The sequence below is a fragment of the Nyctereutes procyonoides genome, unplaced genomic scaffold, assembly GCF_905146905.1.
Source record: "Nyctereutes procyonoides isolate TBG_1078 unplaced genomic scaffold, NYPRO_anot_genome, whole genome shotgun sequence".
Lineage (NCBI taxonomy): Eukaryota > Metazoa > Chordata > Mammalia > Carnivora > Canidae > Nyctereutes > Nyctereutes procyonoides.
Window position 1 is genome coordinate 64,853,851 of NW_026575142.1, and position 26,750 is coordinate 64,880,600.

Genomic DNA, 26,750 nt, shown 5'->3' on the forward strand with positions numbered 1-26,750 from the left:
AAAAATTTCTAGCTACCTCTTATGGTTATGTCCAGGTAAAAATGAGATGTCTATGATGGTGAGTTTACTTTTAATGTTAGAAACTGAACAATTAATTTTTAACCCCATTGATTCATACTGTAGGAAGGGATCTTAGATATGTCCTCCAGTCACCCCACTCTACAATACCCACAGCCATGAAATGATGTTCTCAAGTTCACGTAGCTGGCAACCACAGTGCTGAGGCTGGCTGCTTCTACTTCAACTCACAAAGAACATTCATTTTACCTATTACCATAGAGGGTATCATAAGAGTTTTACTGAATTGACTGATATTTAAAAATCTGTATTATCCCACTGGCACAATGCTTTTCCCACCTTAGTTGAGGGACAACCACATTTGCTGCTAAGAGCAGCCCAAAACATCTCAGCCAAATAGGAAATCATTTCCAAATGTACAAGCCAATGAAGTCACATGGTTTGATATGTCAGGCCACCTCCAAAACGGGCTCCAGATCAAACAATTGGGCCAAAGTGACCAAAAAATATAGTAATAACAGAAAGTTTCCATTCTTCCTCTTTTTATTTATTTATTTATTTGTAATTGGCCTGAATGAAACGAACAATCTGGTTGAGTGTGGACATTGGCGGAAAATACTGACTTCCTTTATTTTACGATAAAAGAACTGAGGCTCTCTTAATTGGCATTTAGGGATCTTAAATGGATTTATTTTCATTTCCACAGAATGCCGTAGAGCCTAAGGAACTTGAGTACCATTCATTCATTCATTCATTCATTCACATTATAAAACTTAATATGGTTCATTTCCAGATCTGTTGGTAAGTTGCTGTAGACTTTTGGCAACTCCTTTCATCTCTGATCCTCAGTTTGCTCCTGAATGTTAGAATCAGATGACTTGTTAATCAACTACATACAGTGAGGGACCAAAAAACAAAACAAAACAAAACAAAAAACAGAGGGCAGGATTCCCTTTCCAGCGTCTGAAAACATTGACAGATAATTTGTCAATATTTGGTTGACAAAAATTACAGATGCAAAGCAATTAGAAAACCATTCTGAAGTAATATAGAAATAGGTGCAAACAGTATGGACTATCTCTGCAGAAGTAAGAGAATTACAAAATAAAGGAAAGGTTACTGGAGGAGGAGGTTTGTCATGGAAGCTTCTGTGCAGAGTGCATCCATGTTCATTACTGTATTGGTTAACCACGTGGGATTCGGTCAAGGTATGAACGTTTTGAGTAAAGCATCTGAACCTGTTCGGATTCTAGAATATTGACAAGGTAGACTCTCTCTGCCTTTTGGCGTCGGAGGCACACTGTCACCGTGATGCTGTGCTGCAGGAAAATATGTACCTGTGATTTGGACTTTCTGTGTAACGGCTGTTTAAGTTCCTCCGGCACATGGGAAGCACTAAAAGAAGACAGCTCAGCTTCAGTATATTGATTATCTTCCAGTTTCCTCATTTTGAGGCTATCTGTGAAGTGCCTTATATGATCTAGAGCAGAAAGTCCAGTTTTATATTCTTCCTCTTTATACCTAAAATGAACCAATGGGAAAGCACAGAGGGTTTTTTTTTTCCTTCTTCAGTTTGTTATCCAACCAAATCACTTTTCATCGGAATCGATACAGCTGTCAAAATTCATATTATAGTTGCAGTTATAAAGAAGCATGCATCAGTTATTGGGTTCTTTAAAGTGTCCACAAATATTAGATCTTAGAAACATACTTGTTTTAAGATTTTTCATAACGAAAACAAGTGTATATAAGAGGCAGAGTTAAAGTCAATGATGTGGAGTCAGCAATGCTGTGGAGACGCAATTTGTAGGTTTGTAATTTCCATTTAAAATAAAGCCAGTTATATAATAATATTCAGTGAGCATCCACTATCCATATGAAAATATTCCTATGAATGTAACTATTTTTTCCATTTAAAAACCTACCTATAGAGATTACATATATACCAAATTTGATGAAATTTATCTCAATAATATTTGGCTGATAACGCACCAGATTTTTGAATGAAATAGATATGTCGAAATCTCTATTTTCCTTTGAGTTTTACAGGTAGAGTCTAAATAAATGTCTGGGTACTCAACTGATTTTCATTTAAACTTCCCATCTCAGGTCAATCAGGGTTCCACAAACACCGACACATTTGTATTCTTGTGGATTATGTTGATGGCTGCCTTGTTTTCACCTATTCAGAATTCATCCACTAAATATGCCTTGCTAATTCAAATTTACTGTTTATGGCTAATTACTCATCAACTCCTGCATCCTGAAATACTGCCTTAATGGAATTACACCCATATATGTATCTACTCTTGCTTGTGTACTGATGTCATCCCAGGCGCTCACCTCACTGGGGACGTTTTGCGACTCATCTCCAGGGCACTGGCTTCCTCATAGTCATCCTCAGGGTTTCCTTCATGTAAATTGCTCGTCACTGGTTCTTTTCCTGTTTTTCCAGTAATATCGTTGTCGTCATCGTCCTCATCTAACAACACTTCATCTTCTACTTCTTCATCATCCAGCAAATCTGAGTTCTGACCAGTCACCAAAGTCTTCTCATCCTTAAAATGACTGCCGTTCATTCTTTCAAAAGCATAAAAAAAGAAATAGGCCCAATGATTGGTTTCATTTTTAAACATGCAGTTTGTTCTCTTATCATGTCTTCCCAACAACAGTTTAGAGTTTCAGCACTCTTATAACACAATTTTATTGTTTATGCCTATGGCAGCCATGGGAAAATAATGTAACCTCACAAATGAGAAAATAAAGAAAAAAAAATAATTGGGTGATTATTCAGAGGATAAATGGAGCTTCTGGCTCAACCAGAAAAACAGTCTCAGGCTCCTATTTCTTATCAGACCTTTGCCTGATAAATGATATCATTATATATAATATAAAAGGCATACATATGCTTTCTCTATGTAATGTTACCTAATTATCATAGAAGTGCCCACCATTTAAAATAACAGGTTTTTGGAAAATTCATATCCCTGAACAACATTGACAAAAACCTCAACACACATGCCTACAGTGAATCTAAGGTTCAACGAAAATGTTAAGATAGCTCCCAGGGACCTACCGGTATTTGATATTTCTAGGTGACATTTGAGGTATATGCCACTTAGACATCTTGTTCAAACTTGGAAGTGATTGAGAGCTCACTTATTTGTACTGTCTTCAAATTATCCTTGAAGGTCTGAATATAAAAAAAGTTCTCTGTTTCCCAGAAGAACATTGAGGTGGGTAGTTATCTAAAAATGCAATTGGGCAAATATCTTTCGAAGCTTACTTAGCATGCATGTCTGATGTGATACAGAAGAATATTTATTATATTTTAAATATTTTAAAAGTCACTTGTAATACTCTAGTTGGTGGTTCCAAAGATAGTAGTATGTGTTTCAAAAGTTAAATTATATATAAAAAAAGAGTTTAATTACACAGAAGTCCCAATTTAACACATTTGAGAGCATTGAGAATAGTAGGACAAATTTCTCAGGTTTTAAAATAAACATAAAGAATGTATAAATTGAGGGAAGCCTGGGTGGCTCAGTCGGGCAAGCACCCGACTCTTGGTTTTGGCTCAGGTCACGATCTCAGGGTTGTGAGATCAAGCCCCACGTAGGGTTCCACACTCAGCACGGAGTCTGATTGCCCCCCTCCCTCCCCATGCTTGTGCCCTCTCTAAAATAAATAAATAAAATATTTTTTTTGAAAAAAGGAATGTAAAAATTGAATTTAAGTTTCATTGTAATATTTAAAAGTCAAAATTAACTTAGTTCCAACTTGATTACAAATGCATTGGACTAGAGTATCTCCTCCTAACCCCCTCTTTTTAAGGATATATGACCTGGGAAGTTAAGGCACTTCCCTAAGTTCAGAAAGCTTGTTGAAATTTAAGTTATTGCTACAGAAATGTATGCTATTCACATTTAATGGAACTATTTCTCAGATTATGCGAGATCAGCATAATGGAGTATCAGCAATGTACCCTATCCCTTTCCCATGTAAAAAAAATAATGAGTATAATTTAATATTCAGATTTCCCAAGGTAAATAAATAAACAAAACAATGTTGGGTGTGACAGATGCACATAGCAAAAATCTTAAAAACAGTCGTATTTAAAAAAAGTCATATTATCATTATTAATCTTTAATTTATACAGCCAGTCTCTTAACCACTTTTATCAAAAAATGATGAAAACATGTTTTGCACAGACATAAATTATTAGTTTCCAGATACACTGCCAACTTGCTAGCTTGAATGGATTGAAACTGTTATTTTTTAAAAAATGAAAGAAAAAGTAGAAGAACAAAAGAATGCATGGATGAAAACCAAAAGTAACAAAGCCAACATGATTAAGAAAACCTATTTGTTAATTATGCTTTCAAATGTGGCAATTTATGGAGGATAAATTATTCATCAAAAGTAGCCCCGATAGGAGTTGAGGGGGGAGTTAAATGACTCAATCTTCTTCTGTGCTGTTTGGACATGTTGAAGCCAGATGTCGCAGCTACATGCAGGCTCACAAATCTCCAAGTAAGTACTAGAAAATCTGAAAAGGCATCTCGGAACCCAAACGGTGGTTTTTGCTCAACATTTCTTATTTGTATCGTGTAAATATCATTATCAAAATGTAAGATCGTGACTCGCTTCCTTGTTCCTACTACTTTGTACTTCTGATCATCTGCTCATCTTTCATCCTCCGTTCTCTCTCTTTTACACACACACATATGCACACACACACACAAATGGGCAAGCAGAGAGGAAGACATATCCAACTGCACAAAGTCATAGCTCTTAGCGGACTTCCTAGAACCCAGGAAGGGTCATGTAATAACTAGGAGATCTTCTCTCCTTTTCCCCCTAAATACACTTTTATATACATTGAAGAACAGACGTGGCCATATAATTTTGTTATCTGGGGAAATTATGCTTATTTGAAGCTTGGCTTACTTTAAAAACTACCTAAAACAATTACTTGACTTCTAAGAGCATGAAAAAATAGAGGACATTAACAATAGTACCCGTGTGATGAAACGTAATGGAGCCTTCACTAACTTCACGTGATATTACAATTGGCTACGCAACATCCTAATTGAGTAAGGTAGTTATGTTCAAAAAAATTCAGTTCTCAACATCAGATACTTAATTAGAAACAAGAAAAATGAGATCTGGTATTTTTGGTAAAATGATGTTTCAATTAACATCGCATAAAATGTAAATACCAGATAAGTGCTAATTATTATTAGCAGCAGCATTAAAAGTTTTTCTTTACGAATTAAGCCCCATATATGCTTGATGTTGATGTTGACAAGAGGTGGCCACGGCACCGGGTCACTAAAAACAAGGAGGATCACACCCACTGAAGCAAAAATGTCAGAATTAAATGAATATCCACTTAGGTAGCAACAGAATTAAATCAAGAAGTCTCAACTGCTTTTTAGGTAAAAAAGATACTTAAATGACATTCAATAGGCATTTTATATATAGGTATGTATATATACATACACATGTGTGTAGACGTAGATGTAGATATGGATATAGATGCCCCCACAGGTACTTGGAGTCACAGGCTACCTGTCATAAACACGTGATGTGTGACTGTAACCACTACTGAATCAACTGAATCCCTGTGCTGGCTTTCCCTCTGCTTGGCAAGTTTTGATACAACATTCTAATTAGTTATCAAGAGAAGCAGAACAGAACAGTGGTAACAGTCTGGGCTTTGGAACCAGACGGCCCAGGTCAAATCCCATTTATTAATTACTGGCATGGCCTCTAGCAAGATATTTAACCTTCGATATCTCCATTCCTTCCCTGATAAAATCACATAGTAATAGTCACCACCTTGTGGGGCTGTTATGATCATTAAATTAACTCATACGTGTAAAGTGCTTAGGAGAGCATTTAGGATTTAGTCTGCACTAAAGAAATGCCAGCCATCGGTGGCAGGGGTCACCTTAGTGTCACAAAAGTGAGCACAGCAAATCTATCTGGAACATACTGATTTCAGAAATCAGAGAATTAAAAAAAAAAAAAGGAAAACTCAGCTTTACCTCTCCTCTGTGTTCCTGGGAGACTGGCTGCTGTGGCTGCTATTCCCAATGAAATTACGGATTTCTGTGAAGTAAGCATCTTCCTTGTCATCGAGAATCGCGCCTGTACTTTCCAGTTCGGAGTGAGGCGATGATGTTGCTGTACCTGAGGGGAGAGAGCCCTTGGTGAAAAAGACTACTCGTGGTGTTCAACTTACTTTGAACCTTGTTTCTTCCTCATTGGATCGGCGTTGTTTCCTAAAACAGGCTCTTCTGAATGTTATTAATGGTAACTTGAGGAGGCCAAAGTCTTCCCAGATTACCACATACATCCTAATGAAAGTCTCCTGGGGAATATTTCATACCATTGACATCATGAGGTATGGTCTCCCAAAGATGTTTCCCCCACAGGTTCCTCCCATTCCCACTGTGACATGAGAATATTTTCATTCACATAATGAGGAAGCAAGGTGAGGCCAATTATAAAGAAGCCTTAAATAGATGCTGCCAGAAGAAACCGTATACTCAGTCCTGGCTGCAGTCAGCATGTATTTATTGCTTCTGTGCTAAAGCACGTTCCCAAATAAAGACTGTGAACACACGCCAAAAATTCCGTATTCTGGTTTAATGGGTGAGGCGTTGAGTAGACTCAACACACCAGCCCAGAGTCTGAGCTGGGCCAGCATTAAGAGGACAATATAGGATCTGTCGATTATAGGATGATCTTCAGCTTCCTTACCTGTAAAATTAGAATCAAAATACCTCATCACAGGATGATTGTTAAGGTTTTTATAAATTTAAACAACTATCAACCCCTTAAATGTGGTCAAATTTACACCATTTGATTTGAGCCATTTATCTTTCCCACAAGATATCTACAGCCTAATGGTTCATCCTAATGGTCTAGATGACGAAGATGAGAGGTGAGAACACTTCTCAGTTGAATAAAGTTATAATGAGTCAACAAATAAGTATTGAACTTGGACATGTTACATTTTTAACTCAATTATTTTCCAGAATACTTTTGATTAGGGGCACCTGGGTGGTTCAGTTGGTTAAGCAGCCAACTTGATTTCATCTCAGGTCATGATCTTGGGGTCCTGGGATCAAACCTCAAACCTCACAACTGGCTCCTTGCTCAGCGAGGAGACTGCTTGAGATTTTCTCTCCCTCTCCCTCTACCCCCACTCCCCTCCCACATGTGCACACTCATGTTCTCTCTCTCTCTCTCTCTCTCTCTCTCTGGAATAAATAAATACATCTTAAAAAAACAGAAAAAAAAAAACCAAAATACTTTTGATTAGAAAAATTAGGGGAACATGCTGTAAGGGTGCATGTGATTGGAAACTGTGGCCAATTTTGTACATTGAATTAAATTTCTGTCTCTAAAATCTGGTATCTTTAGACCACAATCATTTGAATTTTGGCTCAGAGGGAAATGAACAGTATATATAGTTCTATGTAATAGCCACTCAAGATCGTAAGCAATATGGCTCTGTATGGGGGAGGTAAGATTTATAATAAAATAACTTTCTTAGGTAAAAACAACTACTTCGTACAGCTTCAGCTTCAACTTTTTACTGTTTTTGAAATCTCTTTCCCTGAATCCCATGCTTGCTCCCTCCCTTGCCTCCAAGTCATTTTCCAGATTCTGTAGAAGCAAATCATGGCTGCACAGGGTGGCTCCAAACACATACATCAATTGGTAAATATTAATTAATGATTTATTATCTAACTCTTAGAAGCGAAGGCAAGAAAAACTACCATTTCTTCTGCTAACTATGTGCTGGCAGGTCTGAATGAGAACAAGGCTAGTTTTTTTTTTTTTTTTGCCACTTTTAACTTAATTCTACATCAGAATCTGTGACCTGAACGACACACCACTATCATTCGCTATGGGTTGTTCTGATCATGTCAACAATCTTCTATCACTGATCTTTGAAAAGTTACACTGGGGTTGTTCTCTGAACTGCAGGACTTCTGCAAAAGCAGCCATGGTTTCTAAGTTAATATTTGGAGCATGGTATTCTGGGGTTGCCACTTTGAAGAAATCCTGCCATGCCCGGAAGCCCCATTCTGTATAGGTGGAAAGATTGTTCCCTGCAATTTAGGAAATCCTGATTCATAAGTTTCCTATGAGATTGCGTTATGGTTCTCTTTGTTTGAGATTACCCATCGAGATGAATCCAGGAGAATATGAAAACAGTCCAAATAAGGTCCTGAGTTGTATATTATTCAGCAGTCATATCACCCTATAATCTCAAGGGAAACATGTTGTAAATTTTAGGATCTGTCTCTGGTCTCAAAGTAGAAGCACAGAAGAAAGATCACAATTATCTCTTTTTGTAAAAGTATACTTGATATGCAGTATTATTCACAATTATCTTTTAAAGTAAGAAAATTAAGCCATCTTCTCATAACACAATTGATTACCTACCAGACATGTTCCCATTCTCATGTTTCTTTAGGTGTCTGTCTAAGTTGGTTTGTTGACCAAAACACCTATCACATAAGTGACACTTAAAGGGCTTCTCCTTATTGTGGATGTTACGAACATGCCTCTGCAAGTTGGAAGAGATGCTAAACGATCTGTCACAGTATTTGCATCTGAAAAATAAACAGAGAAAATATTTGCAAGCAAATCAAAAGATATTTCTCAAGACTAGTCAGCCAGATATCCAAAATTGTCACCCATAAAACATTTTAGAGAAAAGGCATAGGCAAGAACATTATTTGCACAGTCAAGATTTCAATTCCAATTCCTTTTGCTTTAAAGATTTTTCATGACTTTAGGAAAAGCCATAATAAAATACTGGAAATTTGGTTGCTCCCAAATTTATTAGCGCCATTTAGTTTTCATGTTTTCGATAAAGCTCACAAAATTAATGACATTAATAAATAGTAGCATGTTTTATCTTCTGCTTAGGATAATACCAATAAGTCCTTTGTAAACAAACATGAAACAAATTCACATATTCTTCAAATAAAGTAAAAAGATCATTTTTAATTTCAAAATTTCAGAGTCTGATTAACAGTTTGTTAGAAAATTCACTTTCTCAATTGAAAATCCTACAGGAACTTCCATTATTTTCTCAAAAAGAGCAGTAAACTCCAGACTTTTAAAAACTGAGGCAAAGTGAGTAGTTTATGACAAACCAAAGACAGTGATTTTCATAATCTGTAGTGATTACAAGCCCCCAGAGCCTTTACTCTGATAACCTTTAAACTGTATTTTTTTAAACGATTGATTGATTTAAGAGAGAGAGTGCCCATGGGGAGGGGTAAAGGGAGAGGGAGAGAGAAGCAGACTCTCCACTGAGCACAGAGGCTGCAGGGCTCAATCCCTGGACCCTGAAATCACGACCCGAGCTGAAACCAAAAATCAGAAACTTAACTGACTTAGGCACTCAGGCACCCCCATCTTTAAACGGTTAAAAAAAAGAAAGTAAGGCTTTTTGCTCAGCAGGCAGTCTGCTTCTCCCTCTCCCTCTGCTCATACTCTCTCTCCATGCCCCACCCACCATCTCGCACTCTCTCTCTCAAATAAATAAATAAAATGTAAAGAAAAAAAAGAAGGAAAAAGAAAGTAAGAGTGGCACCAAATTCTCCTTTTGGAATAAAATAAAGGTCTTCATTAATCTCTGCTTTTCCAATCTCCCCCCCCCCCCCAGTTTTCCATTTCTGTTCTTCTTACAGAGTTCATGGCATTTCTGAACCAGGTCTGTTTTCCAGGAAAACACTTATTATTGGTTGGCTAATTGTTTCTGCCTTCCATGTGATTAAAAAAATATATATCATAAGTTATTGTGAAGTTCTCATTTAATCATAAATAAAAATGTAACTCCCTCCACCATATCCCCTACTTCCCAGCTCTTATGGATAAAGAAGAAAAGTGAGGTAGTCCATGGGGTTATCCTCCCTTTGCATTCTGAAGACAAGACTGCGTTCGTTATTTGTTTCTGTGTTGCTTAAAAAAAAAAAAACAACAACTTTCTCTAGACAACTTTTAAGTGAAAATTTCTAACTTAGCAGCCAGACAATCTTTAACTTATTCTTCCATATGTGAAGGGTCCTTCTCCTCCCACTTCTGAATGTAGACTCAGTGGTTCAAGTGCTCTACATCAAAAATCACCCCATTCCACTCGAAGTGTTTGGGTTTCTACGGCTGTCTCCACGTGATGCCAGAAGTCTAGTTGGTTCAGTGGGGAAAATAAATCTGTTAAACTAGTTACTTTGGCATAGTATCAATAAAGCGACTCAAGGGCTGATTTAATTTTTCCCCCTTAAAAAACTGCCCTTGTATGATGAGGTTCCTCAACTTTCCTCACTTATAATATTAATTGAAAAATGTGTGAAACCCCACATTCATAGTCGTTGTAATATTTTAGCCTCTGCTTTTGAAAAAAATGTATATTGAGTCATGACCTTCTCTGTAATAACTATTGACTCCCAAGGCCCACTACAATGAGGATAATGATACAATTAGCACAATCATGTTGTATCGAGCAGAACCACCTAGAAAACACTGCTGGAGAAAACTTATACTGCCACCAAACATTTTTCACTCACAGCATTTTCTACATACAACATGAATTAGATTTTTGTCTTTGACATGTTTCCAACTTTCTGCTTGCATGTGAAGGGGCTTTTCCAAATCTAATAGGCATCATCTACTCTAATATAAATAAAATCGGCCAATAAGAACATTCTAGACAATAAGCATCTATTATTTCGTATCTTTCCTCCACTAATATCCTGGCCAAAAGCTTTGAGTGCTCTTAAATAAAGAAATCATTCCATTCTGCTCCAATAAGTCAGTAGGTAGTTACAAGTCTAACTTTCAAAAATTCTTAAAATGAATACATAACATAATCATGAGCAATACCCTATCAAGAATTTGGATATAAACACAGGGGTCATGGGAGTCTTTGAGATCATGGTGTGAGATAAAAACTGACATGGGAGCCCCAAGTCTGGGTTTTAATTCTGGATCTTTTAATACCAGGCTTTACAGAAGGCAATTAACATCTGTGCATCTGAATTTCTTCACTTGTAAAACAGAGGAGCTAGACAAATAATTGTTTAAGATCTCTGGCTATGCCAACATTCTGGCTTGAGTTTTTAAAAATACACATACCATTTATGGGGTAGAATAAAACCATGGATTCAAGTACGGAGTAAAATGAGCATGATAGAGTTGCATATCAGATCCCTGGCTGTAATAAAATGTTAAGTGTTGAAATCTTTCTTCCACTTAAGCAAAATTCCTGGAATCCGAAATTTTCTCAAAAAGGCAAATCACCAACAGCTTCCATTTTTATATCTCTCTGAGACTTATGTCAAGTCCATTCTATTACATATAAGGTAGAAGTATCACTTATGATTAGTAATTTATAAAACATGTAGGAAAGCAAAGAATTTAAGAAAACACATTATTATTATCTGAGCTTAAGTCCCTCTAGTTTTCTCTTAAAATTTCAATTCTCTTCAAATGAGCATTCATCGGTCTGCCCATTTTCTTAGTCTTATATGTAAAGAAAAGTCTTTGAAACCTAAGAAATCATTTATTTTAACAGGAAAAGTGAGCGTGCAGACAAAAATAATTTTACACATATGCAATGCATAAGAGTTTCAAAGCAGAGTGAAATTACGATATGGCTTAAGATAAATAGCATTTATTCCTTTAAAAAATATTTATGAGCACCTAACACTATGTGCAAAGCAGTGCACATAAAACAAGGTAGATTATATTTTAAAATTGAAGAGAATGTTGATAACTTTCATTCTTTAACAAACAATAATATATTAAAGTTAGACACACGTCTCATGTGTCACGTGGCCAATCTTGACATTTAACAGCATAAGTGAAGAGGTAGTTTAGAAATTGTTGGCAGAATTGTTCCTCTTCCTACAATATGTTCAATTTCATCTCTTCTACTCCTAGCTCCACATTGTCTTCTTCCTCTCGGGGTTTAAGGTTTATTCCTTAAACCTCTTAATGGAACCTGGGGACAATGACTTAGCTATACTGGGGAAACAAAGCTATAGACGGCTTGTCAACTCCTAGCAGAGATTTAAGACTTGAGAAAGAGAGGCTGTGATGTTATGATATTGTCAATTAATATAGCACCAATTATTGAGAAGAGAGAGATGGCACTAAAATAATTTTTCAGATACTTTTTAAAATGAAGGTGCCTGGGTGGCTCAGTCAGTCGAGCATCCGACTCTTGATTTCAGCTCAGATCATGATCTCAGGGTCGTGGGATCGAGCCCTCCATCGGGCTCTGCGTCCTGGGCATGGAGCCTGCTTAAGATTTTCTCTCCCTCTTCCTCTGCCCCTTCCCACCTCTCTCTCTCTCTCTGTCTCTCTCAAATAATAGTAATAACAATATTAATTTTTAAAGTGGCTAACATTTCTTAAATGCTTATTATAGCCTAGATCCTGCTAGACAATTAAACAGTCAGAAGCCCTGATTTCGGAAATTAGAACTCTTCTAATTTTTATCTTAGCCATTAGTCAACTCTTTGACTCAAAATTGAAAGGACAGACATCTCAGACATGCACAAAAGTAGCCTCCTTTAAAATTGTGGCAATACATCCACTCTATTATAATATTAACCAAGATATGTAGTAAAAGTCATTGTCAAACCTGTAAGGCTGCTCTCCTGTGTGGGTTCTCAAGTGCCGTGTTAGGTTCGCGGACCTTGGAAAAATCTTGCCACAGTATCTGTTATGAAAAATGTTTATAAGAGAAAGTCAGCACAATCGACTTTATTTCAGTCAAGCCGCGTAGAAGCCAGATGCTTTATTCCTGATTTAATTAATCTTGCATGGAACTCACATGTCTTTGGTATTTAACATTTGCAACAAAGCCATTCTACAGATATAAATAACTCCACGAATAAAAGCTGTGTTATGAGATTTGGTTGAATTTGCTCACGCATAAGCAAGCAGTTTATGAAAACAGACTTTAGTTTTGATGACCCCCCCTTGCCTCTTTTATTAACTCTGTATCTTTAGAGTCGCAAAACTGAACCAGACAAGGGGATAAAAAAATGACAAGAGTCCGTGACTCTGGGTTGATGTAAACAGATTTCAAATGTTTCAACTCATTTTACATGTTAGCCACAGTGACAACTCTGTACATTGAGCGGTATCAGATCAGACAAGATCCGAAGACCTCATCCATCAAGGTATGTTCCTATAAAAGCTTTTCTGGAAAGAAAGTGACACATTTTCCAAAGAGCAGATAAATTGATATGCCTGAGTCAGATGTCACAAATTTCTGAAGACAATTCAGAAATCATAAGCACAATTTTATTTAAAAGAAAAAAAAACGAAAAAAAAAATCCCAGGCTTTGCTGTAATACTGATGGGTAACAAGAAACTTATTAACTAGCTTTCTCCACTTATCGACCTTATTCGTCCTTTGTTAATGGCCTTATTCTTCAATGCCATGACAATTAATAAATGTATGCTTGAAGACAGTAGTATTATACCTTCGGATGAAAATAATTAACTGTGAAAGAAAATTCATAAATATCAAAGTGAAACAAGTATTTGGCCTGTTTCCAACCTCATTTATCACAACCAAATGGCCTGCGCTAAAATTCTCATTTAGTAGTAATTTTTTAAAACCACTACTTCTATATCTCCCTAAATAAAGAGTACTTTGAAGTGCTTGAGATCTATCAGGGTCACTATTAATCATCCAATTGGGAATAATTTCCAAAATAAACAGCAGGGCCATTTGAAATCAGAGGGGGGATTTTTGGACAGGCGGGCCATAAGGCGCTCCACAGTCACCTGCAGGTGTAGCGTTCTTTCCCTTTCCGCAGAAGGTTCTCCGGCAGGGCGTTGGGAGGCGCTCTGAAGTTGAACATGGAGGGAACGGACTGCAGAAGTTCACTGGCCTCTGGTTTCAGGGCACTGAAGCTCTCTAGCTTCTCTGCCATGTTTTCAATAGCTGACATCTGGAAGGCAAGAGCACAAGACCATGAAGGACCAGTCTGACTTCTTTTCTTCTGTACTAATCTCTAGCAAACCAAGAAATCCTTAAGAAAAGGGAAGCATGGACTCTGCTGAATGCAGTGGACTATAGGAAAAGGTGGCAGTGTCCCAATATTAGACAACAAAAGGACTCGTCGATTTAGGAAACAACGAGGGTAGAACCATGCTCATAAAATGCTGGGTGAACTTCTTCATAAGACCTTGGTTAGGCCATTTTGTCATAATCTGATATACAACCGAGCAATGAAATACGTGGGGCGAAAATAAAACCAACTTGGATTGTTGTTATTCAATTAAGAGACAACATTAGTGCTACATTATGAACATTAAGAATAAACTGGACACCACAGGGGAAGGTCCTGCATACCTTGCCTAGGTAGTAAAGACCATAGGAAGCATGGCATCCCACGAAGGGAACTCACAGCATGAAACACATCAAGTGTTCCAAAGTTAGAGTTTAAGCCCAATGTGTGTGTGTTGGGGGGGGGTGGGCAGAAAGAAAAAAATGAATGTCTAGGAGGTGTTTTGCCTAAGACTAGGTTAACCTAATATCTGGATGTGCGACAATCTTAAATGGCACCATATACAAGGAATTTTGATGAAATATTCATTTTTTTTTCCTGGACAAAGACTGAGTTGAAAGGCAGTTCGTGATATATCATCATGACTTCACGTAATACAACTTGGCACGGGCGCTATAAGGACAGTAGTTAGGGTAACCGCACTCTCGGAGAAATAATCCTCCAAAACTACCCCGCCTAATTCTTCCCTTCAAACAACCTAATTTATGTTGCTTTCAATCTTCAAGTTTCTGTCCACCTGCCCATGTGTCTGACGATCCCAGTCGGAGGAGGGTGCCATCCACTTTGAAAGGCAGCTTGACCCTTACTGTCCTCAGCAAGAAGGACTCTCTCCTTTCCTTCAACCCTCCCAAAATGTTAAGTTTCCTTAGTGCTCGTATTTTATTTGGAAGCTGCTTACTACTGAATTTTTAAGTAGAAAAGCAAACTCTCAGGCCATCCTGTTAAATCAACTCACCCATTATTTATTTGGTTCTCAGGCACTCTGCCACTGGAGAGCTCAGAAAGCCGTTAAAAAGGTGTTTGCACTCTATATGCACTCTGTGTGTTTCTCGAAGAGCTGGGGCGGGGGTGGGTGGGTGTTGGGGTTTAGACCGGGAGACTCCACGCAAGGACAAGAATGGTAACAACTGCACATTTGAACAACTGTTTAACCCAACAGGATGATGATTCTCTCACTGATGAGAAGGCAGGACCGAATTGAAGGCCTAATTTTACGAGCTCAGGTTAGAAATAAAAGGCAACACTTCCCACTCAAAAGGGAAATTCAGGAAAGTTCTATTCCGTGGCCAGGCAGCCGAACAGAGTGCCACTGACTCCTTACGGTGAAGCAAAATCTTAACAGGGTGGCCTGTCGACGAGTCGGTTCTTACGAAGGGAAATGCCCGATTCTTCAAGTGACTATTCATGTTATAGTTAGCGCTCTCCTTTTCCCTTTATGGGAACACTGAACATAAGAGCCTGGAGCCTGCCCTCTCGTTTCATGCCCAGACTCCTAATGCTAGCTACAAATTGCAACGTACAGGGTACCACTGCCAATTTGCCAAATGTCTTTCATCAAACATGGTGCAAAAAAATCTCAGAGGAAAGTCAAGATACATTTACTTGTCAGACGACAAATGTGAACGCATTGGGAGGCAGTAGGGGCTCGAAGCTCAGGGGTTTGATTCATAATCACTCAGCTGCTAAAACATTCTCCACAGATGCAAGTGGACAGCACATTTGTCACTATGAAGGATTTTGACACATACTGATCACAGGGCAGAGATATGGAATGATGATGCTGCTCAGAGAGGTTGGCGGAAACTCTGTCCCTGCAGAATACGGTCATTATCCCCCTCTAGCTGGAGCATTAGCATTTTCATCTTCCTTTGGGTTTTATTTATTAAAAATCAATCCAGAAATATTTTATGATACTATTTTATTTGCATTTATTCCTTCTAATTGTTTCCTGCAGAAAATCATTTCGATATTCCACCCTCCGCGGAATAAATTGTCTGAGTGAAAAATGACCTCTGGCCTTCAAGCTGATTAGCAGAAACAAGCAAGGGTCAGGGTCATGATCGCATACATTTATTGGGAAGAATAGTAAGTGCATGGGTGATGATTATTAATGTTTTATTTATGTACATTTAATATTTGAGTAAAGTTTCATTATCTAGCGGTTTTAAATCATTGGAGTGTCCGCCCTGCTGACACACTCAGATTCCTGCGGCGATATATCTTATAGAAACACTTTGCCTTTTATATGGAAAATAGCTTACTCATGACTCTTATTCTCGCCTTTCATCTCTAGCACATATAAACTGCAAGTCCTTCAAGTTATTTAAGAGCAATTGGCTGTTGAGAAATGTGTCTTGCTTTAGTAGTAGCTAATACCTCCTTTTGAAGAAAGATTGCTGTGATTACATTACCTCAAACTACTCCGATCTGGGGAAACCATCAAGAAACAAGAAAATACACGATGGGCTTGATAACTAAATGCTGACACTCTTAAAGATAATAGGCAAAAAAAAAAAAAAAAGATAATAGGCAAAAGAATAGGGGTGACCCGAATGCTTCTATTAAAAGCCACCCCCACCTTGGGCTTCCAGTGTCAAAGGAAAAGAGGATTAAACAGGAGTGAGGGAAAAGGAGAGAAGGAAGATGGGAAGTGAGCCGAGGGTAGCTATTAACACCACACACACATACACACACACGTGCAGCACTCTCTGTCCAGCTGGCAACCACTGAACATAAAAGCCACCACTGAACCCTCCCTTTCATCTTCAAAAGATTTGCTTCTCATCGCACTTGACCTCAGTTGAAAAGAGTAAGTGTCCCCATTAGGACAGATAGAAGTGGCTCCGACATCTGCCAGTTGGGTGGGTTAGCAGTTCTGTGACCAACAACAGTCTGTCGTCTCTATCTTCGGTGAAGGTGTTGGGTTAAGATGAGCTTCATCTAGTGCCTGGGTCAAAACCCTAACTTTCTCACTCTCTGGGCTGACTCATAGGATGCTGTTCCTGAAATGACAGGCATTTTACAGGAGAAGCAGCAAGTTTTGACATTCATTTTAAAGTCTGGCTTGGTATTTTAAAAATCAACACGAATTGGGATAAATTGAACAGAATCTAGCTACATATATATTTCAATTATGAAAAACCCAATGAAGAGGGCAATGTGTACTGCTATAAAAAAAATTTGCTGAGAATGGGGAAAATAAAGGAGGAAAAATTAGATCATATATTTTAGAAATGCATTGCCCTGTGTCCTATTAATGTCACAGGCTAATCTCTGATCGGTAAATGACAGGTTTTTTTTTCCTATGGAACAGTAATTTTTATTTATATATATAATAGTTGTTGATGGTATCTGCAGCCAGATGTCTGGAAGAGGAAGTCATTGTACCCCTTACAGTCCCCAAGAGGCTATTAACTTGATACTGACGCAAACTAATATTTAGACAGAATTCCCTAGATCCTACCAAAAAATGCAGCTATCTCTCTAGTCAAACAGAGTTAGTATTTTTAAAAACATTTCAGCAGGCAAGATATCATCAACTGGGTCCTAAGCACTTAGCTTAACATTTATTATCTGGCAGCCAATAATTGATGACATGAAGAAGTTTCTCATTAAAACCATTAAAGTGACAATCTGATTATATGAAATGATATGTCCAATGGCACCATGAATTATGTGACCTAATGTTTTACAAATTAGATTACACATGCCTTTATCATAAAACAACTAACTTCTCATAAATAACTTATGATGGGAAAGTTTGTAGATTTGGTAGTTTTCTATATTTATTCACTTGATAATCTTGAGAAATCTCAAAATCATGGCCTTTTGGGGGAGAAGTAAGTATTCATGGTTTATGGCCATCTCATTCCATGTATCACATTCAGCAGTTATGATTATCCAATCCCTTAGAATGTGTTTACCACTAAAAATGATAAACTTTAGTATTTTAGTAGCTCCCACTAATATCTGTGTTTTATAATACGAATAGAAGTCGTAGCTCTGAAAGCCCTATGATTCAGGGAATGGAAATGTTTCCAAAACATTGCAATGGCAACTGCTATACCCTTGTATTATCAGGAAAGGGAGTCAAACCTAAAATCTGACTTGGTTTTGTAAACTGGTAGAACCATTGGACATATATGTAGGGGACAGCGCCTTATGAAAGAAGCAGCCAGCCACATAGGTACTGTCAAGTAATATTTCCACCCTGGAAGGGAGGAGGACCCGGAGGCATGATACTCAGGGAGGAACACTAGAAATATCACTAGAAACATAAGCCAGGGTAATCAAAGCACAACTCCATCAACTGCACAACTTTGTCTAAGGAAGTCTCTCTCTCTCCCTCTCTTCCCTTATACTTTTGAAATAAATGAACTTTGTCTATCAAAATGAGAAAAATCACAATTCCTCACATACTCCACGGAAGAAAGAAAACGGAGGAATTTCTGGTAAGGAAAATCTAATGTCAGAGGAAACAGTAAGTGCTACAGTGCTCCAACTTAACATGATTTATATCTAATTACACAGTGACAAAAAGAACTGAGCTGCATTCCAAGATTTTACCCGTATCTCAGAATCAGAATAATCCTGAGTAAAGAAGAGAATGAAAGAGTAAAAGTATATATAATTAGAGTCAATTTTATAATACATGTTATTTATATGGATTTCCATCGACCTAAAGTTTTCTTTGAGAGTGAAAACAAAATAAGCAGTATTCTCTGTGTCTTGAGCAAAAAATAGAGCTGTCTCCCGGTATTATTACCTGACAACTGACTGTATCTGGAAATAAGAACTGAAAGTTGAGGAAGTGAGACCCAAGGCTGAAAGATTCATTCACTGGTTAGATATGGATTTTTAAACATTTAGTCTTATTACTCCAAATAGCCAGAACTAAGTTCTGCCCTGGGATATACGGATGTGAATTCCAATGTCAGCTTGTGTCTACATGTAAGTTCAGGTTTTAACCTTTTGAAGGCCTTATCAAAAGCATCTTTAACATGCTGATACAGGCTCCCCCAAATAATGGTTGTTTCCACTTAGTGACCCATTTCGAAGGCTCTTTTAACAAACATGCTCCCAAGTGCCGCGAAAGAGTTCTACATCAAGGTATAATTACATGGAATGGGTCAAATTTATAAAATAAACTTCTTTCTGTAAACAATTTATAGCACACTAAATGCCCAATTAAAACGGAAAGTATTTTGCAGCTTGACAAAACTGGAAAACGTTCTGCTGAAGCCGTGTCATTTAATGGAAGGCGGCTCAGAATTCTTCATGTCTGTACAGCATTTTATAATATAAGTTGTTTTCCTTTTAATGCTACATTATTTTAGTCAAAAATATAAGTAGGAAACTTACCCAAGTTCTCTGATCAGGCAGTTGGAACTGGGAGCAAAATTGAAACAAAAACAAAAAATTACTTCTGTATCAGTATCTTTATTGCAATCTATCCTTTGAGAAATTAACATTTATACACTTTGTCATTTTTGCTTATCATGTAACTGTACCTTGAGTAAAGGCTTTGGAAATGAAAATTAAAAATGTTTTTATAACACTGCTGGATTTCCTCTATTTACCTAAATTAAATTTTAGAATCAAGGTTATAAACCAGAATGTTCTTTTTTTCCAAGAAAGCTAAAATTACCTACTACCAAATCTTAAAGAGCGTAGTAGATACTTCCTTATTTGTTTTTACTCACTGCAAAACAAGAGAGTCCTAAACTTTAATAGATACAACTTCAGTAATTTCCTGAAAAAAAAAAGTCTAGTCTCTTGCATTTGTATAACATTAATAACGAAGAAGATATTTACTCAAACGTAAATCACTGGGTAAGAAAAAAGTAATGCACTTGGAAATGCGCTGCTTGACTTTTATTAGCATGGGATTCAGACCATTAGTGGTCAGAACAAGAAGGACATTAATGAAAACAACTACAAACATACAGCTACCTATGTCGGCTTATGACAAGAATCACTGGGGAAAATTTCAGTGAGTTGGGAGGTGAACTCTTCCAGGAAGCACAAATGTCATATCCTTAAAATTATCATTTTGCTTGGTTACATGGGTTATTTCTTGCCCTTATAAGTTATGGTATCTTTAATAAGGAAGATACACAGTTTTTAAGGATAAAAGATTCATTGTGGAGGAAAGCTAACAAGAAGAAACACTTTGTCGAAAGCAAAACAGAAGATGAAGGACAAAAGACTTAACTGATTTTTACATCAATATATATAAATGATAACTTGGAAAAAGACTAACTTTTTCTCAGTTTTTTGGGATATACTAACAGGATGTCAGACACTTTAAAAAGAAGAAAATAAAAATGAATGAATAAAGGACAGAAACAGAGGTAAAACAGAGTCTTTTTGCAGATGTATACAAGCCAAACATCTGGAAATAAAATGTATTAGCCACCCAAAATATATTTAGAGCATAGGAAAATCAAACCAAGGAGGAAAAGCCAGTTTTACGACAGCACAATTGCCAAATGATTTCTAGGGCAGTTCCAATGGGCCATCAATGTAAATGCCAAGCACCTAAAATGCAAAGTACCCAATGAAATGGACATTCTAGAGATCACAGAACACCATTCCCTGCGTCTCACATCCTTGTGGCTATCATTCCTTTTCAAAATTGTAATCTAACCAAGACTCTACAAACAATTTTCAATCTATCAAGAAAGAACCTCTATAATACTTATCTCTACCTTATATTAAACTAACTTACTTATAAAAGAAGAATAGAAATCTAAATAGTCCTCTCATGGCCTGACACAGAAAGCATACTTCTTTAAAAAATTGAATTAAGTGAGGAATTTAGATCATGAGAATAATAATAAAAAAAAACCCACAGCAATTGTCTTTTAATTTTGTATGTGTTCCTATATCTTCTAGATATTTTTGACAAGATTCTAAAAACACACATTATTTTTCCAAGAGGCAGTGAGATGGCCTAATAATCTTCCAATAAAATTCAATAAATATGGGCAGCCCAGGTGGCTCAGCGGTTTAGCGCCTGCCTTCAGCCCAGGGCCTGATCCTGGAGACCCAGGATCAAGTCCCACATCAGGCTCCCCACATGGAGCCTGCTTCTCCCTCTGCCTGTGTCTCTGCCTCTCTGTGTGTGTGTGTGTGTGTGTGTGTGTGTGATGAATAAATAAATAATTTTTAAATAATCAATAAATATCTAAGTATCTATTGAGGTTTCCACCTTTCATTAGTTAGGAACTGTGCCCCGGGAAGGAACATGCTGAGTAGAAATACAAAGACACACACAAATTCTAAAATCAAGCTTGCCTAGAGAAGACCAGTACCAAGACTTTCTATACCTATATCTATGTTTTCCCTAAAGCAGTAAGAATATGTGGTTTCCTTTCTATGGTGATGATATTATTATTATAACTCAGAAATACATAGGGAAAGTATTATTCCCATTTGGAAGACAAAGATTCAGAAGCCCCAGAGGGACCATATGATTTGCTCCAGTGTACTTTAAATGCAAAATGAAATAATGAATGGTCTTATCCAAGCATTTGCTTAGCTACAAAATCATGGCAAGCCCTGGGAGCAGAGGCAAGGGCTTTCCATTTCAGCCTCCGGCTCTGTGCCACCCTTACTGCTGGCCAATGAGGCAGTGCCAAGAACACGGTGAGCATCTTTCCAAGTCCTTCTAGATACAGGTGCAGTCCCGCCAAAGAAACTGGGCTCAGAGGATGGCGGGAGAGTATTTTACTGACATTCCTTCACATTCAAAATGGAGTATTTCTGCATTCAACAACAATGAAAGCTCTTCTTCATTTAGGTTCTTCCACTTGCCAAGCCCAAGGGGTCATACCACGTATTGTACGTGAACCCTCACAGCTATGCAGGTAAGGCTGGATGGGGTATTCCCAGCATGCAGAGAGAAGGCACAGAGAGATGAACTGTTTTGCTCAAAACCTAAGCATTTTTGCTAATAAGCAGTAAAACCAGTCCTAAAGCATTCATTTCTGGCCCTAATCCTCACAGCTTGTCTCTGTTTGTGTTTATTTATGGGAAAGTGGATCTTGAGGCTACAATGAAACTGATTGAGTGCTAGAAAGATCAAGAATTCTGCTGAAACGTTAGGGTATCTGAAGCAGATTTTCTGAGAGAACAGACTCTGGTCTGAAGGCTTGAGGAAAATTTGGTGGCCCAAGCTTATCCCAGGTGACAGCTGTTATTTCATCTGTACCCCAGTGATACACAGCCATTACACACAAAAAACAGCCACGGTGGTTATAAAAATGATAAGATCTTTCTGCAGTAGCTGGCAAATAGCCTCTGCTCCAAGAACCTTGAACTGTCCTCCTACCAACCTGGCCACATCTCAAAAGACCCTTCAGAGAGCCCACCAGCCCGCAACTACAGCTTTAACAACTGGTGCTGCGAGGACTTTCAAGATCCTGCTTCAGAACGTCAGGAGTGCATTCCGATCGGTCCGTATTCATGATGTACAAGGTGCTAAATATTTTGTTTGTTTATCCCTCTTGGGTCCTGTTCTAATAGCAGCAGTAGGCAGTCCTTTCCACCAAGACAAGACAGTCTGGCGTGGGAAGGAGGCACACACTGCCACTGCGCTCCTGCAGGCATGTTTGCAAGGCAAGGGCTGTACAGATGCCCCAAGCACGGTCCAGATGCCTCACCTTTTGTGATCCTTCATTCGCTTTGGAAATACCAAGAGATAAAAGATTTTCTTCTATTATTTTACTAAAAGTAAGTGCATACTAGAACCCTTTTTTTTTACATACTATAACACTTGAATGCACATGTGGTACTATTGGTAGACAATAGATTGGCCATCTTATGAACCAGCAAAAATTTACTTTGGCTAAGCTAGAAATCTTTGAATTTCAGAAACAATAAGGACCTTACAGCCAACTCTTTCATCTTACAGATAAGGAACTAAGAGCCAGGTAGACTGAGTCACTCGGGGATCCTGAATCTCAATCTCTTTTTCCCTCCGTGATACCATGTACCCATAGCACTTAATTTAAAAGTGTTTAGTTGCCAGATTTTAAAGGTAATAGAATATGGAGAGAATTTGATTACTGTAACTAAACGTATATAACTATAGCATCCCCATGAGCAGTTTCTTATAATTAGAAAGTAAGCTATCAAGAAAGATACACCTGTTGTGCAATATCTGACACAAAATGCATGTTATGTTCAGCTTTATTAGCCCATGAGGCCTAAAAGTGCAATTTGAATCAACCTAAATGTAAAATTATAAGTACCTGATAAACATTTACCTATTTTATAACTTTTCTTTTCCATAAAGTAATTATGTAAATAATATCATTCCTTAGCCTTTCTATATAAAATGCATACTAACTGGAACATTTCTAACCCTTTTAATACCAAATCATATATTTTCTCACTTTGAAATAGAATTTTTGAGCAATGATCGATTTCTCCATCTAACTGGAAGATGTACCTCTCCACTCTCATACTCTTGTTGTTCAGGACGTTGAGGAAGTACTTGAAAAGTTTGAAGAAGGAGGAGCAGAGGGGCAGGGAGAGTCATATCCCCAGATAATTTAATTACCTCATAACTTCCTTTAAGACTGCTTGCATAAAATTCCACCAATTTTATTAGAGGAGCATAACTTTTAGTTTGAATATATTGAAACAGAATCAATTAGTTCACGGATTTTAAGCATTTTCAGAAAAAAATTGCTTGCCATCTATAAAGACCAGAGCTTACATCCTTTAAAAAAAAAATCAGAAATAAAAAACAAAATATCAGGTAAAAAAACACATTTAGGATGTTTATATATTTGGTCTTTCAATACAATTCTCTGCATGTTGACTGGTATGTAAACACCGTTCTTAAAAATAACCCAATATGTAAGGCCACAGGGATGAACCCATTAGATGGCACCACTCTGCATTCTCCCTGCAATGGGAAACTGTATATATTTTGATAAATGGACACAGCTCCATTCAGCAAACGGCTCTGTGTATTGTGGTAAATTCTTGTGCAATTACAGAACTTCGCTGGAATGCCCAATGGTCTCTAGATAAATTCCTTCACCCTCTATGGTAACAACTTGTCAGGTAGACTCATTTCCTGTTTTTTATCTAAGCACTAAAGGAACTTGAAGGCCCTTCATGAGTTTGGGACGAGTCACAGTACGATCTACCTCTCACCAGCAGTCATTTTTAAACACAAAGGACAAGTTCAATATTTATTTTCTTAACTGAATTTTGCTCACTCCAAAATACACTTTGGCTCAATAAGCAGTTAACCGCAGACAACAATTTAACACCCAAAACATGTTGTTTTTACACATACATTAATTTCTTTTTCTTTAAAGAGTTTGGGTTTGAATTCTGCTAGAATTTCCTGTGTCCTTCCACACCAGCGTCATAGGAAATCCTAATGTTCTCAAGATTTCTTTCATTTCATTGCACCTGCTTTTCAGGATCAACAAGTTAGTTTACAAGCTTGAAGTCTCAAATTCAAAATACTTACTTGTGGGTGAAATAAGAATCCTGGAGAAGGTCTCAAGTATTTCTCTTTTAAAGCTTCAAGTGGGTCAGTTAGTTTTCTTTTCTCTACTCTGAAAGGTTAAAATTAGTTTTTGGAGATGAATCAGTCTCATATATCAATCACTGTGTAATTACTGACATTTAAAACAGCTAACAATAAAGCAAACGGTAGGTTTCTAGGAAGCATACTAATAAAAATATAAAGACATCTGTTCAGTTCTTGAAGAATACTCATGGCACTTGTAGGCACTCAAAGAAAGAAGGTCCTATTTATAATGACAAAATCCTATTGAATGACCAGTAATAACAATAGAGAGGAAATATAAAAACTGAAGAGTCATGAAACCAGAGGCGTTGGTCACACATTTGTACCTTTCCATTTCAAACGGGGACAAGAAGACTGGATGATTTTGAAATCACGAGGACAGAGTTCAGTTTGAAAATTAAAGTCATTTTTCTACCAAGAAAGCGTTCCCCTGGGTATTCATTATATTTCTCCCATACTTGCCAATGCCAGCAGGAGTGTTTCTAAGCATACTGTGCACCCTGCTGTCTACTTTTTGAGATATAGGCGTCTTCTTTCGGATGCCACTGCTGATGAACAGGGCAGGCCAAAGGGGGTGGAGGAAAAAGGAAGAGGAGCAGAGATGTCTAAAACTTATCTGCATATCCCTTTCATTTTAGAAATGTTTGTCATTCTATTTTCCATTAAGAGTACAGGAAATGAGATCGTGGATGAAATTAATTTTTTTTTGACCAACTGTTGGTAATTTTCTTTTAAGGACTGTTGAGTAAGTATGCTTTTAAAAATAGAATCAAAATTAATAAAAACAGCTACCACTTCTTGAAATTTTATATATGCTCTGTTTTGCAAACACTCTCTGTTATTGAAATAGGTCCTCTTATGCCCATTTTATGGATTTTTTTTTTTAATTCTGAGACACGGGAAAGCTGAGATTTCAACTCAGCCTTTCCACAAAAACTGGTGTTCAGGTCTTTCATGACTTTGGTAAAATGACAGGCCTAAGGCCTTAATTCAGATTGAAATAGCAGAGAGGAGACTGAGTCTCCACTAAGCAAGAGGACGGTTAGGAGTAATGGGTGTGTGGAGGAACTGGAAGCCCATTGCTGCTGGGACGGCCTAAGAAAGAAAGTCTGAGGAATTATCTTCACAGAGGGCTGAGGTGGATCACTGAGTTGGAAACACACCCTTTCTGGCAACATGGGACTGCAATCCACTCACAAAATATGGAAGTTCTGTTTTCCCTTCTCTTATTGGGACTACCACAGGAATCAAGGCATAATAATTGGGGGGTGGGGGTGGGGGGAAGCGCCCAAGAATGGTACCAATGGTTCTGAGATATTTTTGCATTTTCCTTTCTAATCCCCTTCACGTCAGGTTAGCCCTCCACATACCGGCACTATTTCTTAGTTAATGTATTATAGATAATTTGAGGCAGAAAAGTCGTTTACAGTGAGAAGGGTCTGCAGCTCTTGTTCCTATTAAGTAATAGGAATCAGTAAGTATTGTTGAATAAAAGACTAGCCCAAAATTGTCTGTCTGTAAGAGAGAATCGGGCAAAAATATGAAAATAGTCTCATTTTAAACAAATCCAACAATGATCCAGGCCTTCCATTACTTCTTGACAATGCTCAAGACTTGAGTGAGAAAGTAAATCTGAAAAGGCTTGGTAATGTTTGAAAAACATGATAAGCACAATTACTGTTATTCATACTTTTAAAGAAAGCTGGCATTTAAAAACTAAATCATTCTGAATGTCAAGGGAGCTTTACTGAATACTGCCTAAGAGGCTTTTTATTAAGCATATATGTTTCCCCCCTAAAATGTTTGGGTGCGTCAAAGAAAACTGGAGGATGAAGGTATAAACAGAGACATGTTTTTCACAACCAACCATTCACATTATATACAAGACATTTTTGCGACTAATATTTCATTCACTTTGGGCTCCGGGGAGATTTATTTAGAAACTGAATATGAACGGTACTTACTAAGGACGTCTTGGTAGGTTAACAAAGAGAAAACTCCCGCTGCTCTATGTCCCATCTCATTCCAAATCTCCTGACCCGTTT

At 37.5% G+C, this 26,750-nt stretch overlaps 1 protein-coding gene across 8 annotated transcripts in view; it reads right to left on the bottom strand.

Moving 5' to 3' along the window:
* Positions 1 to 26,750, bottom strand: part of MECOM (MDS1 and EVI1 complex locus) — a 553,342-nt gene that overhangs the window by 3,875 nt on the left and 522,717 nt on the right. For 5 of the 8 annotated variants that reach the window (XM_055308355.1, XM_055308354.1, XM_055308353.1 and 2 more), the window contains 8 exons: positions 24,643 to 24,730; positions 19,506 to 19,532; positions 13,858 to 14,024; positions 12,701 to 12,778; positions 8,488 to 8,657; positions 6,072 to 6,216; positions 2,362 to 2,598; positions 1,356 to 1,539 (listed from right to left, as the gene is read on the bottom strand). In XM_055308355.1, coding sequence (XP_055164330.1) covers positions 1,356 to 1,539; positions 2,362 to 2,598; positions 6,072 to 6,216; positions 8,488 to 8,657; positions 12,701 to 12,778; positions 13,858 to 14,024; positions 19,506 to 19,532; positions 24,643 to 24,730 — 1,096 coding nt within the window. The remainder of the gene's footprint in view (positions 1 to 1,355; positions 1,540 to 2,361; positions 2,599 to 6,071; positions 6,217 to 8,487; positions 8,658 to 12,700; positions 12,779 to 13,857; positions 14,025 to 19,505; positions 19,533 to 24,642; positions 24,731 to 26,750) is intronic. The other 3 variants (XM_055308357.1, XM_055308356.1, XM_055308360.1) reach the window with 1 other exon arrangement.